The sequence below is a fragment of the Mastigoproctus giganteus genome, chromosome 11 (assembly GCF_048544385.1).
Source record: "Mastigoproctus giganteus isolate SK-2022 chromosome 11, ASM4854438v1, whole genome shotgun sequence".
Lineage (NCBI taxonomy): Eukaryota > Metazoa > Arthropoda > Arachnida > Uropygi > Thelyphonidae > Mastigoproctus > Mastigoproctus giganteus.
Genome location: NC_143585.1, coordinates 102,750,458 through 102,770,910, shown reverse-complemented (window position 1 = coordinate 102,770,910; position 20,453 = coordinate 102,750,458). Strand labels below are relative to the sequence as shown.

The following is a 20,453-nucleotide window of genomic DNA, read 5'->3' as shown; positions in this document are numbered from 1 at the left end:
TATTTTGTATATGTGTTGGATAATATCTCGACTATCCACTTGTCCCTATTAGACTTAGAAAGGCAAAAAGGTAGAGGGAAAGTAATAGTAGGAGTGGAAGAGGAAAATAAACGGTGTAGAAGAATGAAAGGGACATTAACTCCTTCAACTTACACCACTCAAAAACTCATCGAATAGGCAACGCTTCCCCAGTGGAGAAGGACTGTTGTTACCTATTCTTGGACACTCCGGACATCATCAGGCTCACCCTGGTGCCGTTTCAGGGCTATTTGTATATGTGTGGGATAATAACTCGACTATCCACTTGTCCCTATTAGACTTAGAAAAGCAAAAAAGTAGAGGGAAAGTAATAGTAAGAGTGGAAGAGGAAAAGAAACGGTGTAGAAGAATGAAAGGGACAGTAACTCCTTCAACTCACACCACTCAAAAACTCAAACTCCTCAAATAGGCAACGCTTCCCCAGTGGAGAAGGCTGTTGTTACCTATTCTTGGACACTCCGGACATCATCAAGCTCCCCCTGGTACCGTTTCAGGGCTATTTATGTATGTATGTGAATATCTACTCGAATATCCACTTGTCCCTATTAGACTTAGAAAAGCAAAAAAGTAGAGGGAAAGTTATAGTAGGAGTGGAAGAAGAAAAGAAACGGTGTAGAAGAATGAAAGGGACAGTAACTCCTTCAACTCACACCACTCAAAAACTCATAAACTCCTCGAATAGGCAACGCTTCCCCAGTGGAACTCCGGACATCATCAAGCTCCCCCTAGCGGCACCGTTTCAGGGCTATTTGGCCCTTCTTCGGTGGGTGGGTAGGTACCCGAGTGATGCAATGATGGCAAAACAGTTATGAAGTATAACTCCACAATATGAGAGATGTCTGATGGTGTATGATGTATTTAGACTATAAAGCATTTAGGGCGTAAGCCTCAAGCTATGGAAAAGTCTATAGACTATGTATAAGTATAGTCCGAAAGCATCAATAATACATAGCCAAATCTGAATGAACAGAATATTAGCAAAGTGGCATCGTTTTAAGTTATATCTCATATTGGAATACCTTCACAACGAGTTGCCATGATATTGCACTTCTTCGAATACGTAACGCTTCACCTGAGGAGAAGACTAATGTTACTTATTCTCAGAATGGATACCACCACCCAGATACCATCATTGCATCACTCGGGTACTTACCCACCCACCCACCGAAGAAGGGCCAAATAGCCCTGAAACGGTGCCGTCTGGGTGGTGGTATCCATCTGAGAATAAGTAACTTTAGTCTTCTCCTCCTCAGGTGAAGCGTTACTTATTCGAAGTAGTGCAATATCATGGCAACTCGTAGTGAAAATATTCACAATATGAGATAACTTAAAACGATGTCGCTTTGCTAATATTCTGTTCAATCAGATTTGGCTATGTATTATTGATGCCTTCCCACGTAGTTAAGCCTTGCTATACCCAAGTGCAGAAGCAGTCTGAAACGTGCAGAAAATTGCTGGATCAAGTGCAATGCCCCCAGTAGGTTTGTTTTAATGTGAGACCTGTTGTCTTTTAAAAAACTTAGCTCGCTCCTCAGTCCAGAGGCGATCACGATTGCAGTGTGCTGCATGCCGTGGGCACAAAGTGAACGCCACAGAATCAAGGGCAAGGGACTGCGTCTCCCATTCCCCACCTCCAGCGGCCAAGGTGGAAGTTGACTGCAGTTCACCTAAGGCTAGTATGTCCGACTTCGCCACAGTTCTCCTACGCCGAGACGCTCAGCCGCAAACTGATCAGATTCTAGAGCAGCATGAGGAGCTCCTGTGTCAGAATTATAGTAAAATGGGCGAGAAGCTTACCTTATTTGAGAATATTCTGAGAAAGCTCTGCACGGAGAATACAACCCTAAGGGAGTCACTTCAGGGGCTGGAAGACCTACAACATTCTACGCACCGTTCTGTGTCCTTACTGCTTCAGTCCATCAGTAAGCCCATCCAGGATACAGACTCCTTACCTATGGAAATTTTTCAACACTCGAAACAAATGGTTTCTGACTCCCACAGAAAAATCATTTCTGCCTCCCAAGCAAGGCAAGACCAGTCTTAGTAAAGAGACCTTTGTCAGCTGAGCTGATCAGAATCGTGATGCAGTTATTGGCTCTAACCCTAACCCACTAGGTATTAAAATCGTGCAACGTAGAGGAAGGTCTAAACCATCGGGCATATTTATAAGTCGACTATGCCCGGAAACAACGGTGGAACAAATTGAAACCCTTCTGAAGCAACTAGACATATCCGGTAAGCCCAGCAGAGTTCCCATCAGGCATCCAACTTATGCCTCTTTCCGGATCAAGATCAAAGATCCTCATATAGAAAGGTATCTAAACACAGATATATGGCCTGCAGGTCTCCTGGTAATGCCATCTTTCGGCGACCATGAGGCACAACCAGGGGTTCATGCGATGTCGAGACCAGAGGTGGGCAGGTTGCATCTCTCAGCATAGCTAGGCAGCAAACCAGACTGTACCTTTCAACTTGATGAAAGCAGAGCAGCCACCTTGCTGACTAAATCCTGCAATCATCTTGTCAAGTCTGATAACCAGATACAAGTGTACATTACTAGTGGGGCGGGTTCTAGTGCTACAACCTGCTCAAGAGGAATCCACCTCCAACCAGCCACCATCCTGAGGAAAAGGAACCCAAGAATTTTAATCGAGATCAAGCCCGTAAACGATAAAGATGTGAAATGATTCATGCAGAACATCAGGAGCCTGAAGAACAAGCTCAGTGCCCTGATTGACATACTTATAAGTGCTGATTACAGCTTTGTTATCCTTATTGAAACCTGGCTTCGTGGCGACCTGGACATATCGCCTTTAACCACGAACATCGGTTATCAGTCTATTCTAGCGAACAGGAAAGTTGGAAAAGAGTTGGAGTTTTAATCTGCCAATGGCAACAACTCCCTCTTATCAAATCTTGGGCATACCCTGGTAGCGATTTTGAGGCTGTTCTGGGCTGCTATCTAGTCGATGGACTACTGTTGCTAGTATGTGCAGTTTACTTACTCCCCACCCGTTGCTGATCAATTCTTGTAACTCGATTGAAAAGATCAGGAAGGCTGTATATGATCCAAAATACCTAAAAATTGAAACAGCAATGGATCTCTTTAGGCTCTACCCCTGGCGAACTTTCAGTGAAATTGAGATAGAGGAAGCTGCGTTTTTGCTTCAGAAATGGTTGTCTTTCATTGCTAGAGTGGTCAAGTCGAGTATGCGTCATCTGCCCACACTCGAAGCCGTGGTGGTCCAGCATCCTTATGCACCCGTTTAAAGAAAAACGACTACATGCCCAATTCAAGAGATCACCCACAGAAAGATCATACTCAGCGTACTTAATAGCCAGATGCAGTTTCTAGAAATCCAAGAAGCAGGCTATCAACTCGTTCATGGAGAAGTGGATAGTGTGTGGCCAGCGATCCTGGTCGGCAAATCACATTCGGTCAGCAGAATCGTTAGACCTGGCCGCATTGTGCGATCATGTAACTCGGTTCGTCAAAACAGACAGTGCAGCTGCGGACTTTCCTGGAACAGTGCCCACTACGACATAATTAATTTGACTAACGTGACATTGGCGAAGAGGAGCTAATCGAGGCTATCAATGACCTGTCCAATAAGAAAACAATGGGAAGTGACTCTATTCCCAACTTTTGTCTTAAAGTTGCCTCCTACTTCATCAGCGATGAGCTGACGAAGTTGTTTAACAGCATCTGACAACAGGGAGTGGTCCCAAACGCTTGGCTGAATTATAGTCATCCCAGTTCCAAAGCAAAATCCGATCTCAACTGCTGACTACAGGCCTATTTCAATCTCCTCCCCTTTTCTCAAATGCCTGGAGAAGTGCATCAGATCCTTTCCCAGAGACCTCAGCATACATATTACGCATTCTCACAAAGATCACTGATAACATGCATACAGGCTCTGAATTTGAAAACCTTTCAAGCCTGGGAGCAAAAACAGCATGAATAACATAGCCTGGGAGGCTATGTTATTCATGCTGTTTTTCTGGATCTGAAAGCGGCCTTTGACTCAGTCCAAGTTAATCCATTTATGTACCTCCTGTAGAACTACTACGGTTTCACAGGTAATGTCTCGAAGCTCCTCAGGAATCTGCTGACCAAGATATGCCTTACCTTCCAGTAAGGGAATAACTGCATCAAAAAACAGGTGGAAGTTGGTATACCCCAAGATGGATCGGTGTCGGTATTGCTTGTTTCAGCGATATTTATTCCGCTAATGAATGAGAAATCTGCGTTTATGGCCTACGCCAACAATATTGTATGTTACCTCTCAAGCCCAGCTAACACCTCACCAGACCAGGCAGTGGAATTATTGAAGTCGATCATCCTAAACCACTGAATCTGTCCTCTTTCTGTGAATATGCTGCCTATTTTGGGCTTAAAATAAACCCTGAAAAATCCAAATATATCATCTTCTCACCCAGAACACATGCAGACCTCAATCCAGCAGCTTCTCTGCAGCCCTCCATTGCGGGCATGTTTTCGTCGGCACTCATTCCGTAAAATTCTTTCGTCCGTTATCACTCCTAAGTGGTAATGGACGAAAACCTAACGTATAAGGCACAAATCTAGCAACTGCGTTAAAGAGCATTACGGGCTTTCTGGGGTATGAAACTTGATCTCTGTAGTGCGCACAACAAGGAAACAGTCAGAAAATTTCTCCTTTACTATTTTAGTTCTATGATCAGTTATGGTATTGAAGTTTGGTCGGCTATTCGTATGTCCACTCTGAAGACATTCTGGGTTCTAAAGTGGGCCAACAATTGGGCTCACCTACCCTATACAACATCAAAATCACAGCTCTGCATAAATTTCAGATACACCCCAACCCAGCACCTGGCATATGCGGGGAAGCTCACAATGGCGCTTAATCTGTGCTCCACTGCTCTCGACTTCGTTAATATCTGGAAGATCGTTGCCTGTTGCCTGTAGGCTGGAAAATCCTTGGTAGAACCCTCAGAAACCGTCCAGTGCTCTGTTCTAATCTGCAGAAGCTCTCGACCTGAAGCACTTTCGAAACAGCATCATCGGCGCGCTGAACTCCACAAACATTGATTTGGATGTGTGGTCCAGAGATTCTGCCTACAGAAGAGAAAAGCGCAAATCCATAGTCAAGCACAATCAGCATTCCTGCAGTTGTCAGTGGAACTAGTCATAACTACCAGTGAAAGTTTCCAGACTGTCTCAATGTGTTGCAGCTAGTATATAATAACTGTAAAATCTATATAATGCATTATAATTTCTGTATAATCTATTATAATAACTATATAATCGATATAATGCAATATAAGCTCTGTATAATCTATTATAATAACTATCAAATCTGTATAATGCAATGTAAGCTCTGTATAATATACAGTATTAGCACTTTCAATGTATTTTATATATTTGCTGTGTACCTTTGTATGTACTGAATGTAATGTGTCCAGGTAATTGTGAGATTCCTCTGGTTGCTTGTAGCGGGAATCGTGTCCTAAATTTATATGAATAAAGAATTTTATTATTATTATTATTATTATTATTATTCTATGTTTCCCCAAAACTCCTCAATCATCTTCTGCTCGGGTGGTCTGTGACTCTCCACAATGTTCAATTGGGCCTCTGCTTCGGTATCTCGTGGGTCTTTGTAGGGTCCATTCCTTCGAATTCTGTTAGGGCTTTCTACCGCTCGTCTTCTATTCTGGATATCATGACCTTGTTTCTTTCCACTTCAGCTGCTGTGGATTGTATTTATTCTTGCTCTTCCTCCTCTGGTTCGGTAGTATTATGTTCTTCCTCCTTTTGTTTCGTATTGACTATATTTTTTTATCCTTTGTAGTTTATCGCCACGCCCTGCTTGATTTTTTCTAAGACTGCAGGAGCTATCAGGTTCATTGTGACGATGGTCCTCTGGTCCGCTGTTCTGTGACCTGAATATCCGGGAATTGTTCCAACCACTTGGTATGTAGTCTCTCCCTGTAAGTTGTCATATCGGTTTCCAGCTTCGTTATTTCGTAGTATGTTTGCATGATGTACGCATTCATTTCTATGCTCCACTTCTTGAGTTGGCGTCTTCCTTCATGGGTGGTCACTAGCGCAGTTGCCCATGAAGCACTACCAGTTGGTGAGGCTGTATGGTTTTGCCCTTCTCTTGTGGTAGCCATACCACAAGAGGAGGGCAAAACCATCCAGCCCCACCTAAAAGATCTGAGTATGTGGGCAGGTGTAAATCTGAGTGTGTGGGCAGGTGTAAAAGATCTCAGTATGTGGGCAGGTGTAAATAAACTTAAGATATCAGATAGTAAGACAGTAATGATGTTGCTGAAAGACAAGTTATGGAAGGCCACCGAAATTAATAATTAATGGAAAGCAAATACCTTTGAGATCTTAAGTTCAATACTTAGGAATTTTACTAGATGAAAAATTGTCATTTTTTCCGCACCTTGATTATATAAGTAATAAGATCAAAACATTTACATTAGCAATTATTAGAGTTATAAAAAGTGATTGGGGACTTGGGAAAAGGGTCTTGAGTTTATATTATAAGGCGATATTTCTCCCAATCATAGTATACGTCGTCTCTGTATGGTTTAAGCGTGTAAATATTGTTAAGTTTAGACAAAAGTTATTATCCCTACAGAGAGTAATAATGTTGGCTTTTATAAGAGCCTGCAAGACCGTTTCAACAAATGCTTTACAGGTAATTGGGGGTGTATTGCCTTTAGATTTATATGGTATTTATAGAACGTTTTGTTATTTCTTGAGAAAAAGGGTAAGAACAAGCTTTTGAGGGATTAATGTTACTTGTATGGATGATGTTAAAAAAAAAAAGGAAATAGTTAGAAGGAGATTAGTAGAGATGTGGCAGTATCGTTGGGAGCAAAGTTTAACGGGAGAAGTTACCAGATTATTTATTCCCAATGTGCGGTTTAATCACAATGTCAAAAATAAGAAATGGTTTTACCCAAATATGGAAACATCATATTTAAACTTACTCCTTCTTCCCGGGCAATTGTCAGTCTCTCCACGGCAGATTTTGGGTGGTGTTGGCGGCTCTTGATCATCATTGTCCTTGTCTTTCTCATGATATACTCCAGCTCAGTGTTAGTCCCATCTATGACTCTGAAGGAGTATGTTTGCACTGAGACTTCATAGGTATTTATGGCTTTAAATGTGTTCCTTCCATTTAGCTTTGCTTTCAGCAAGCTTCTGAGTCTCTGATGGTATTTTTCGGTCAGGCACTTCTTGATTTCTTTGTGCTCTTAACTACTGAGCCTGCATCATCATCCCTAGGTATTTATAGGTCGCTGATTCGATCTCTTTACCATTCATGGTAAAGCTGGTAGTTTCGGCCGACTAATTTTTAATTTTCCCTGGTGCAGTGTGTGGGTCGCGCATTTGTCTAAACCAAATTCCATCTTAATATCATTGCTGGATTCTTCGGTGATCCGAGATAATTGCTGGATTTGCCTCTCGGTTCCCACGTAGAGCTTGATGTCACCCATGTACATCAAGTGGGTGAGGGTGTACATGTTCTTTCTTCCTACTTTGAGGTTATATCTATACTTGCTGCCATTAAACATGGTGGATAACGGGTTGAGTGCTAGACAGAACCAGAATGGGCCTAGGGCATCTCCCTGAAAGATTCCTCTCCTGATGGAGATTGGCCTGGTTGTGATGTTTTCGACCTTAATGGTGGTGGTGCTCCATTTCACCATCGTTTCTCTTAGGAAGGTTGTCACTATCGGATTGACTTTGTAGATGTTCCGGGTCTCTCTTAGCCAGCTATGAGGCACGGAGTCGAAGGCCTTGCGGTAATCGATGTAGGCTGTGTACACGTTGCAGCGCTTCTTGTAGGCTTGCTAATCGATGTAGGCTGTGTACACGTTGCAGCGCTTCTTGTAGGCTTGCTCCAACACCGCGGCATCTATGGTTAATTGCTCCTTGCATCCTTTGCTCAGCCGCTTGCATCCTTTATGCTGTTCGGCCATTATGTTCTGTCTCACCAAGTGGTCTGATATCTTCCTGGTTATGCAGCTGGTCAGGATCTTGTAGACTGTTGGGAGGCAGGTGATTGGCCTATATTTCGCCGGGTTGCTTGTATCTTCGTCTTTATGCTTCAAATATGTGATTCTCTGAGTGAGAAACTTCGGGATTGTCTCTGGGTGCCTTATGATTCTGGTGAACTGCTCTGCCAAGTGCTTGTGTGTGCAAGTGAGCTTCTTGTACCAGTAGTTGTGGACTTTATCAGTTCCTGAAGTTCGCCAGATGTGAGAGTTCTTGTCTATTTTACTTCTTCTCGAATCTCCGACTCTCTAATTTCTTGTACGTCCTTGGTTTTCTTGCATTCTATTTCTATCCAGGTGACTCGGCTGTTAAGTCTTACTTCCCTGCTCCATATGTTCCCCTAGAGCTCCTGAATCGCCTTCTTCTTGGGTGGTCCGTTCCCGTCGTATCCGAGCTTCCTGTATTGTTTTTGGTCCTCATCGAAGATTCGGTTGTTTATTTTCCTCTGGAAGCTCTCTTTGTAGTGGCGTATTCTCTTGCTGAGTGCAAGGAGGTTCTGCTTCAATGTGTCCTAGTACTCTCCTATTCTCTGATTTTTTGTCTCATGTTTGGTGTGGACGCTCTCTCTCTTCAGGATGCTCTTAACTTTTCTAATTTATTTCTTACTCCTATTGCCCCGTTCGTACTGTGTCAATTGGCCTATCTTGACTCTTAATTTTTCTATCTTTTGCTGACGTCTTCTTTTCCAAGCTGGCGGTTCCTTCTGTTGTCTCTTCTTCTGCTGCTAGTCTCTCGTTTGCATAATACATAGCTGTGTGGATAGCCTCCAGTGTTGCACCATTGCTGTCGAGGTTTTATGTGCCGATTGAGGTGGTCTGTGACTCTCCACAAGGTTCTATTCGGCCTCTGCTTCGGTATCACGTGAGTGTTTTTGGGGCCCATTTTCCTCGAATTCTGTTAGGACTTTCTTGCACTCTTCGTCTATTCTGGACATCATGAGACCTCGTCTCTTTCCACTTCAGCTGCTGTAGGTTGTATTTCTTCTTGCTCTTCCTCCTCTGGTTCGGTGGTGGTATGTTCTTCCTCCTCTGGTTCCATATTCTTTATCATTTGTAGATTGATTAGTTGATCGCTCACGTCCTGCTTTTCTGGCTACCGAATAATTAAATTCACCTGCCGTGCATTGTGTATTATGTCCGTAAATTGCGTGTGTTCTATGGTCGATTAGCCTGTTTTACTGGATGAAAAACCTGAGTTTCCGGCAGAAAAAACCTTGCTATCTACGCCTAAGACCGAGTAGTGAGTGGCGTATGCCACTTAGCCGCGTAGTGAAAAAAGCCCATTAAAGTTCCTCGCGTCATCGACTGGATTCGAACCCGGGCCTTTTCCACCCGGTGTGGGGAGGACGGTGACGAAATCACTGTGACGCGCAGACGAAGATGATGAGATCAGAATCTCTGGAGTAACTACAGCTAGTTCGTACCTGACTGTCCTTGGAATAACCCCGTTACAAGCAGGATGGTTGTGTATTAAGCGCCAAAAAAATTAAGGCCATGAGGTGTCAGCACGTTATTTCATCGCGTGTATTTTTCTGTTGATTTGCTGAATGAAAAACAACTCCTGTGAGATGAAACGATGCACCAGCCAACAAAACTGACTAACTCTGCCTTGTTGGCAATACCAAGTAGAAAACTGATGCAGTGTTTCCTCCACTGCTGTCATCCAGAAAATTTTTATTCTGATTATTGAATAACATAGAAGCTGGAGTCATAAAATGAAAACTGTTTCCCTTTTTAAAATTTCGATTCACTCGAAAATTTGAATAATTTAAAATTGGTAAGTGGATATGAAATAGCGATAAAAAATGAAGACTGATTTTAGAATTTAACCTTAAGTCACAGGTGGCAGATATGTACCGAAATCAGCTGATCATGGGTAAGCTTGTCAAAATCAAAATAAACCGTACTGCACTGTACTGATGTCATGGCTGAGGGAACAGAAGAAGGTTTTCGAGTTTATAAACGGCGGTGGCTTGTTCTGTTGGTTGTGGTTTGTTTAAATGTTTCTTCTGCATGTGTAAGTATCTTTAGGTTAAATTTCTCATTTTCAGGAGTCAGAGTATGCGCTAAGATATTTAATTGTTGTTGCACGTGCTCTTCATTAACTGATGGGCGCTGTTTTCAGTCAAAGTTTTTAGTGATGTAATGAAAGCCGATCTGCAAAACAAACTCCACATATTAATTTATTCGGAAAGTTGCGAACTTGAATATATAATGCAGTCAGATAGCTGATAGAAATTTACTTTAGTAACATGGTGTAACGAACACAACCACGCATATATTGCAGATGTGTGTAGAACAGGTGGGCTAAACTTTTTCCCTTTGGTTTCAAGATAATCTGAAGGAAAAATAGGAGCATAATTGCCAAAATTTCAAAGTTTGCGGCTAACGTACAAGTGCGTAAGGAAATAAAATTAAACAATAAAACATTTTCAAAAATATAAAAAAATAATTTTATTGAAAACTTTCCCTGAGTTCCAGTATATGGTGCACACTTGTAATTGGCTGTCAGAACGGGGAAATCAGTGATTGACAAGTTTGACTCCGCCCACTGACCGCATTCCCTCTTTGTTTCAGGCAGATGTCATATGACACGACATCACTGGCGCGCTAAATGCGAAATTCGTTGCGTATACTTGCAACGAATCGGATGACACAGTCGCTCATTCTCTGAATGACCTTCGGAACTCAGTCATCGTTTACAACTTTTCGAAATCTGAGTCATCATCAGAAGCTTATTAGCATTAATACTCAAGAGGGAAATTGTTGTTTCAAATAGATAAAGCTGTTTTATTTAATTTCAGAGTTACCCATAGTCCAACTATGGGTTACTCATCTCCAACCCAGAGTTACTCATCTCCAACCCAAGCACGGTACTAAGTATTATAGGTTCTAATACCTCTCGTGTTTGGGGTTTACATAAAAAAAAAAAAAACACTACTCAATGTTGGACACAACCTTAAAAATGTACCATGTGATACTTTATGTAAATCTATATATTTATATAAAGTGTGTAATATTATTTACAAGTATTATCATTTGACTCTTTGAAAAGGATTTCAACTGGTCTTCATCCAGTGGGTAACTGGCTGAAAACCAGTTCAAATCCTTTTAAAATCCTGCTTGAATTTTTTCAAACTACCTATTTTGAAAAGAAAGTTCTAAACTATTCTGTTTAGAATAGGTAGTTTGAAAAAATTCAAGGAACAATTAGACCAACTATTAAAGGGGATGGAAAAAAAAAGTTTTTTTTTTTTTGGCTGACACTGCATAAATTTGCTTTCTTGCATTGTTTGCCACTACTATACTACTAAATTAATATTAACCTATAAAATTATGAAAATTACAGTTTTTTTCTTTCTTTGCAGTTTAGTATACGAGGTGGTTAATAAAGTTCCCAGACTAGTGCTGTTTCACTCATTTTTGATGATGATTTTTAGAATAAATGGATGTGTTATGTTGTAGTTTAAAGAGATTGTCCAGTAGGCTGACAGGTTGCAAGTAACAACCAGTTTCATCAGTAACATGAACATTCTGTTTCATGATTTTGCAATGAAGCAACAAACAAATATTCAGTTTTGCTTTAAATTGGGAAAAGCTGCAACAGAAACATAAAATATTAAAAACTGTTTATGGTGATGAAATACAAGTGTGACTTAATATTTGAATGATGTAAGCAGTTCAAAGATGGAGTTCGGATTTTTGAGATGACTCAAGAAGTCGTCATCTGTCGACCTCTCGAAATAAGGACAAAGTTGTAAAAGTTTGGGAAATTGTAGTAAGAGATTGTTGTTTGACCCTCAAAATGATGGCTGGTGAGTTCAATATGAATAAGGAGAAAATTCATTAAATTCTGCATGAAAATTTAGAGAAAAGTAAGGTCTATGCAAAATTTGTGCCTCACAGATGAGCAGAAGCAACAAAGAGTGTCATCGTGCAAAGACTTCATCCAGACTTTTCAAGACAATCGTAATTTCCTTGACTGTATTGTCACTGGAGATGAGTGTGGGTGTTTTAGTATGACACAGAGATAAAGTGTCAGAGTGTGAAGTGGATGTCAAAATCACCAAAGTCCACAAAGTTTTGTTTATAGAAGTCCAAGATCAAGATAAAGCTGATCATGTTTTGACAAACAGGGTGTGATTCACAGGGAATTTGTACCCGAAATAAAGAGAGTCAGTGCTGCATTTTACATACAGGTTCTTCAAAAGACTTGAAGTACATTTCCAAGGCGAGGCCGCAATTTCAAGATAAAGGCAGCTAGTTCTTGTTGCATGACAATGCCCCTGCCCCTTCTGCACTTGTTGCGAAAACATTTCTGATGAAACATGGCATTGTACTGATCAACCTTCCACCCTACTCTTCTGATATAGCACCATCGAACTCTTTCCAAAGTTGAAAACTGCTCTCAAATAAAAGAAATTTCATATTGTTGAGGACATGAAGAAAAACATGACTGACATACTGAACATCATATCTTTGGATTCCTTCACTGACTCTTTTCAGAAACTTTTAGAATGGTATAATAAATGCATTCAATCAGGTGGCAATTACTTTGAATAAAATTAAAACTGTTTTTTAGCTCTTCACTTTTTGTTATTTTTATTGCACCAGTGTGGGAACTTTTTTTGCCACTACTCATATACAAGGTGCTTAAAGTGACTAATTTTTTTTTTGGAGTTAAAAACAGAAACAATCTTTTAATAGATTTTTTTTAAATAAGTCTACCACATCACATACATGTATTTCTTTGTGCTGTAGTAGAAAATAATCATTTTCCAAGTCAAAAATATAAATATGCTCTGTCGTAGACTTGTTTAATTATGCATACTTTGTTTTAGTATGCAGTGCACCTGACCTGACCTGCCCCTACTATTTTTTTTGGCTTTCTCTTTGTGTTCAGGCTTCCTTTATCAATATCACAATGATACTATATCATCATTTTTTGTTTTAATCACAATTTTTAGTTTTATTTAGTATTTTTTGGCATTAAATTCATTTCCTGTAGTCTTTTGAGCTATCTTGATAATTATTAAGTGAAAATGATTTTATTAAGATATATGGTGTAAAAATCTTTTCCACTGATTGACAACCTTGTTTTTTTTTTTTTTTTGTCAGTTAATTTTTTATGGTTTTCTTATTTAAAACTTATTTACACTGCAAGTATAACTTAAGTTTGGTGGCCCAATAATGTGGCATATATTATTTTAAACTTGGAAAAAAAAAAAAAGAAGTTAAACTTTTGAGATTAACTGTACTAACACCACATCTGAAGAACTGTGTATAGGTGTGGGAGCAACATCTTAGAAAAATCTGATATACATTAATCCTGATATGCCTTCATTAATATCATTGATGTATGTATAAATAACAATGCAACTACTGCAACAGGATCTCGAAAAGTTAGGCAGATGGGCTGAGAAGTGGCACTAAAGTTTAACATTGACAAATGCAAAGTACTATACATGGGTAGCAGTAACCCAAGAGAAATGTACCAATTCTGTGGTACTATACTCAGGGATGTGGAGAATGAAAAAGACCTTGGAGTAATTGTGCAGTCAGATATGAAGTTCTCTGAGCAGTGCAGATGGGCTGCCAGAGCAGGTCATGTAGTTTTGTCAATGATATATAGGAAGTTTGCTAGCAGAGATAAGGAGGTGATTATCCCTTTGTATAAGGCAATGGTCAAGCCACACCTTGAGTACTGCATATAGGTCTGGAGGCCTCATTTTAGGAAGGAGGTAGAGTTACTAGAATGAGTACAGAGAAAGGCAACAAGACAAGATTGGTTAAGGTAATGAAGGGGTGCTCTTATGAAGAAAGACTTAAGTTTTGCAAATTGCAGCGTCTAGAGACTAGGCACCTACGAGGTGATCTGATTGAGGTGTATATGGCCTTGAATGGTTTGAGCAGGCTCATTGCTCAAACCATTGCTCAATGCTCAGTCTGCTTACTCAGATTAAGAACCTGAGGGGGCATAGATTCATATTGAGGAAAGACAGTTGTAGAATAGATGGGTGGAAGTTTGCCTTTAGCCGGCAGGTAGTTGATTGCTGGAACAGATTTCCATCAGTTGTTGTGGAAGTTGATAGCTTAAATAAATTTAAGGCTGAACTAGACAAACATTTAGAGTGACTGGATGGGTGAAATGGGAAGTTTTTTTTTTTTGACTGATGCTATATATAAGCTTGCTTTCTTGCATCATATGCCTCATCTCATGCTAATGGCCTGGCACTGAACCTTGTTGCCACACTCCACTATTAACATTAGTCCATGAAGGGTAGTACACTAGATAACTACTCTATCCTCTCCCTTATTCAACCCCAGGTGCTTACATCTGGTGAGTTTCGGCTTGGCTCACCAGGGTCCTGAGCTGGATATCATCATTCTTCTCTTTCGTGGTGTCTTCTTTCTCTCTCTCTCTCTCTCTCTCTCTCTCTCTCTCTCAGGGTAACTCTTTTTTTTTGGCTGGTGCAGCATAAGCCTCAGGCTTCCTTGCGCCATATGAATGATAATAATAGTAATAAATATCACCATTCCTTTATCCATAGCAGTAACTTGCCCTTAATGCCACACTCCTGTAATTAGTACAGCAGTCTTTTATGTGCAACAGTATCAAATTCTTTTCTGAAATCCAAGATTACAATGTCAGAGTTATTGATGTGAAACATCCTTTGGGAACCTACAACTGAGTAAATCTGATTGGTCTCAAAAAATGCATCATGGAAGTTGCAGCTTCTGCCAGAGGCACTTCCCATGCTTCCACCACTAATCTGTGCCGGGTACTCACTAGTAATATTAGTGTGTGATACATTTTTTTGTGACCAGTATGATATTTAGTTCTAGTGAACAGATTTACAAAATTCAAATGCCATTCATTAGAATTTCATTGAACTGCATTAAAAAACACTCACAAAAAAAGTTGTACCTTGTATACATGAAAGATGTCTTATTTTGTGAAAAAATTCTTGGTTTGGAAGAGGTTAACAAAATCTAAGCCAATAGCCTAATTACCCATTTGATTGTAGCCATTTTTTGAATAATATGATGTCACAATTATACTGCAGCAAGTATGATTGCAACAGTACAAGTATTTGTCATATGGCTGCAACAGTACAAATATTTGTCAACAAATGGCTACAAATCAAAATACCTAAAAGAAGTGCGAAGGATGTTTTGAACTCTTGCTCAGAAGAACGCATGCTTGGCACTTTTTTTTGCCTCCAGTTCTTTGCTACTGCATTGTAGTATCCAATCAGATTGGGCAAACAAGATAACCCAATAACAAATCCATGCTGTGACTGCAGTATAACTGCATTCCTATGTAGATTATCCTGCATTGTTTTTTTTTAAAAAGTCACTCCATTTTCTCTGGAACAGAAGTTCAGCTGCACACAGAGACTGTCCCTGAATCCAAGGATCTTTTAATGATTATGGCTGCAGGTTTGCTTACCTCCTTTGCTGCCTCATAATTGGATAGATCTCTTTTACCACTGATGCTTTTTTATGTTTAGCTTCAACAATTTCTCTTTCTTTTGGTTATCACAAAATAATTTTTCTCCCTGTTAGAATTTGATAAATTCTGGCATCCCCATCCCTAAAAAATGCCTCTTTGTTAATGTAGATGCAAAATACTTATTCATTTTGTCAGCAAAATGAGCAGGATAGTCAACAGTTAAACTATGCACATCTAGTGGACCAATTTGATTAATTTCCCTACCTTCTAGTGTTTGAGTACTCTTATATAAGTAAATAAGTCTTTAGTATTTCTCGTCATGATGTGTAGGAAAAGTAGGTAAACTGTGTCGTTTGAAGATAATAAAGTACTCAAAACATATGTTGGTATTATTATGCTTATTTCTGAATTGGAAATGTGTAATAATGGGGGCAAATGTTTTGTGATAGGAATATTGCAAAGATAGCTGGTAAGTTTTTACATATTATTGTTATTTACTATATAAAAATTTACCTTAAAACAAAATTATCTGAATTAGATCTAAGCCTGATTTGCTAAAACTTAATTTTACTAAAAAAAAAAAAAAAATTAAATTCCTTAATAGTAATAACTTAGTTATTGTCTTGGCAGTCACTGTACATATTTCCAATTTAGAAATAAACTTAATAATAGCAACATAGGTTTTGATTGGTTTATTATCTTCAAAGAAGCCTTTGCTGTTTTTATTTGCATTCTTTGTGAAAGACATCTCATAATCTGCTTTAGTTTTACTAACTTCCTTTGTTTACATCTACTGTGGCTACTATATCACTGATAATTTATATTCATTCCATGCATCTTTTTTCTCTGCCATAAGTCTCATTAATACATTTGACATCTATTTAAGTCTAAGCCTTAAACAGTATCTCTTGGTTAGTATGAAAAGCCTAGTAGCTTCTACGATTACTTCTGCAAATGCTTCCCATTTAGAATTTGCTGTTGGTAACATCATCAGTTGATCCCACTGTATTGAATTTAAAAACTGTGTGAGACCACTTTAATCACACTTACAAAAGCAGAAGTGCTACCCTTTTCCCTTAATAGTGGTTAGGTCTTTAACTAAATCCCACATCAAAACACTGATTATTGTCACCCAGTGGGTGTTTTATTTGCAGATTCTTGTGAATGAAGAGATGCTGCTGATAATCAGTTCAAGAGGATGATCGTCTTCTCCCTTTGCCTAACATCTGATGTAGAAAACAGTCATCCAGTAAATCCACAAAAGTTGTGCTACTGTGTGAATGACCAACCTGATAATTCCAGTCAATATGTGTAAAGTTAAAATCCTTGTTATTGAGGCATTCTGATTTGCTGGCCCACTCTATTTCTCTGTATAGCTGTTTGATATACTCATCCCAGTTATTAGACCTATAACACACTCCTACTCATATTTTTGTTTTCCCAGTGTTTGTCATACCAAACTGACTCCACATTGTACTGGTCACCCATGATAATTGGATACTCAGCCTTAGATTTTGGTTTTTTTTTTTATCTAAGAGCATAATCCCCCCCCCCCTATTTTCTGTCCTTTCTGTACACATTGTACCCCCATATTCAAATTCTGCATCCATGTCCAAGTGAAACCATATCTCTGATATCCCTACAATGTCTGCCTTCGATGACTTTACTAGTATTTTAAGTTCAAGTTTATTTACTATGCTCCTAACATTAGTGTACCCACAAGTATACATGTACCTGCTTTTACTCTTAGTAACCCTAACGCAGCCCATGTATTCACTTGTTCCAATGAGATCCCCTTCCTCCCCTAGCAGGCCATGAAATCCCTTGCTTTCCAGGCTGCTGCATGTTCCAATAGAAGAGCAATGCAAGAATCATTTATACTCAGTGGTGAGCTGCGAATATTTGAACAATGGGCTTGCAGTTTTCCGACTTTCTACCGAGTAAATTTAATCGGTCACGGAAGTGACTTCATCCGCGGCTTCCACCAGAAGTGCTTCCCACGTTCACACTACTAGTAGTATGATTAGAGCGCTTGACACATTTTTCATGACCGGTGTGATATCTTGATTCAGGGACGTGGACAGATGGGGCTTATTATTCCCTTAACCACGCGTTTAAGTGAATGTGTAAAAGTTCCTAGGTCTATCTAAAAAAAAGACACTTAAAAACCTGGTCGTCATGCCTCCCCTTACGATGATAACTGGATACGATAGTGTCTGGAATTCTAACTTTTTAGAATTCTTGAATAGTATGATGTCACAATCACACTTACTGAAGTTACTACTGCAGTAAGCATGACTGCTACAATACAAATATTTGTCAACAATTTCTTTTTTTCGTCTCACATTTTCATTATATCCCATTGTTAGATGCCCCTAACAGCTCCATATGCCGTTTCAACTGTAAGATTGGTACTTCAATTGACACTGTTTTCCAGAGACATTTAGATACGTTGCAATTGCAAGTATACATCTCTTACTTTAGTTATCATAAATCCATTGTATCTTGTCTTCCAGAAATTATGAAAATTTGTGAATGATCAATAAAATATTTACAATAAAAAAAGCTCTTATTTCGTGATCAATATATACAAATCAAAATACCTAAAAGAAACGCAAAGGATGTTTCGCATAAACCATCTACAGTGTTGGTTATCCACAGTGTTATCCACAAACCTGCTATCCACAGTGTTGAAATAGATGATGGTTGCATGTTCATTGCTTCACTGGGTGTTCAATTGAATTCTGGTCAGGCACATTTGGAGGGCAATCAAAATGGGTGATAATATGCACCAGGAGCCTTAGTTCTTGCCGCCAAAACATGCCTCATATTAAGCAACCACCACCTTGATAGCAGGCACCATGCATGATGGGTCCTTGGACTTGTGTTGCTTGTGCTACACACGAAGGCATCTGGTGTCACGTTGCACCAGTTATTGGGACTCATTCAACCAGTATACTTGCTTCGTCCTCCAGTGTCCAAGTAGTGCATTGTTGACACCACAGTATTTGCCATCGACGATGATCAGCGGTGAGGAGAGGGTGTCTGTTTGGTTGTCTGCCATAGAACCTTATATGTCTGAGTGTGTGATGTGTTGTCATTTGGGATATTTTTCTTTTCCACATTGTATTGCGATGTCAGCTATCACACAGTGACTTGCCATCGAATCCATGCTATGCATCACAGTGACTTGCCATTGAGTCGTGCCTCCATAGCCAGGTGGGAAGGAGCAGCAGTGCGTAGCCATTGAGTCCATGCTATGCACTGCACCCTTCACTCACCACAAATATCCACCTTGTGTAATCCTTTACAGTTCTTTTGGCAGGGGGGAATGAAATAAAGGGAATTAAAAAGAGAGGCAATAAGGCAAGCATTAGTGACTGCAAATTATTACCTACTGCATGGGGTACATTACAGATGAGGGTGATCACTGCACTCAGGGATCACTCCATCTGTAATGGACTATGCCACACAGCTTGTAATGTAAAAAGCCAAACAGCTTCATATGCTAGAGCAACCAGATCTAAATTACTAATAGGAAGCTCTTTGGCTTTTTATATTACAGGCTGTGTGGCATAGTCCATGACTATGATTACTGATGGGGGGAGGGAATCACTGATTGCATATTCTAGTTTCCATGCAATAGGTAATAATTTGCAGTCACTAATGCTTGCTTTATTGCCTTTCTTTTTAATTCCATTTATTTTCTTTGAAAAAAATGTATTCTTTATTCTCCAAGGACAAATTATACTTTCAATCAGATTTTTTAGACTGTTGCCTTCAAGATTTGAGTGCTGGACAAGTGGATTTTGCCTCTCGACAGTGCACCAGCTCATTGATTTTTGATTTTTTTTATGACATATATTTTAAGGGCAATAAAACTGATAACAGTAAATGAGTTCCCAGAAATACTTCCAGTCATAGCAGAAGAAATTAGCTTCCTGCAGATTTGCTAATGGGGACAAAGGAAGTTCAATTTTAATTCCTTTTAGAAAGTTGAATTTTTTACTTTATAAAGTCATTCCTGAAACTTCCCTCATTAAGCATTAATATATATTATTATACATTAAGCAGCAATCTCACTGTATTGACTTTCTCTTCATATATCTGTCTTTAATAGGTCTGGATATCATTTGCATCAGTGGCCAGTTTGGCAGCTGAGTATTATGGAGTGACAGAAAATGATATTAATTGGTTTTCTCTATCGGTATTGATATGCACAGTTTTTCCAGGAGTAATTGTGATGTGGTATGTGGATAGACGTGGTCTTCGAAAAGCAGTAAGTATATTTTTTTAATCTTTTGATTTTTTGTTGTTTGAAGACTTACCTTTCATAATTAATATTATTTTACTGAAATATAAAGGAATGATCACAGCAGTTGTCAGGTAAATTTATTGAAATGGATAAATGAAAGTTTTTACAACCAGCACCATACAGGCACTTAACTTAAATGGCAGTGTTTCAAGATTCATCTGAATCTTGTCCTCATGGCTGTGTGGTAGTTTGGGGCAGGGGGGACTACAAAGCTTGAATTAATAAAGGTAAGGGTTAGAGTCCTCTCTTGGGTCATGTACCTGCAAAAACCTGAGGGTTATCTGCAATGCAGGTTGGGTGTAGTTCCAGTTTTTGAACACAAGTAATTTAATATAGTAGTATGAAAAATTAATATATTAACACAAAGTAACCTTTATTAGTTGTTTTCCCTAAATAACAGTTATTTATTAAATTATCTGATGTGTTTTGTTTTTATTGTGTAAGGTGAATTACACACAATACTACTCTACTAATGCAGTTTTTATAAATTGTGTACATTTGTCTGAAAAGGTATGACAACACTTTTAGATACAAAAATACAGCTGGACCTCTCTTTAACAAACTTCCATATAGCGAATTTTT

General features: G+C 39.3%; 1 protein-coding gene across 3 annotated transcripts in view; it reads left to right on the top strand.

Moving 5' to 3' along the window:
- LOC150078312 (solute carrier family 49 member A3-like) overlaps positions 1–20,453 on the top strand; it is a 148,008-nt gene that overhangs the window by 21,153 nt on the left and 106,402 nt on the right. For 2 of the 3 annotated variants that reach the window (XR_016547643.1, XM_090385248.1), the window contains exons 1-2: positions 10,006–10,117; positions 19,677–19,835. Coding sequence is in view for 2 of the 3 variants with exons in the window: in XM_090385248.1 (XP_090241374.1) it covers positions 10,025–10,117; positions 19,677–19,835 (252 nt within the window). In the remaining variant the exon portion in view is untranslated. Of the gene's footprint in view, positions 1–10,005; positions 10,118–19,676; positions 19,836–20,453 lie in introns of those variants that run through there. The other variant, XM_090385249.1, reaches the window with a different exon arrangement.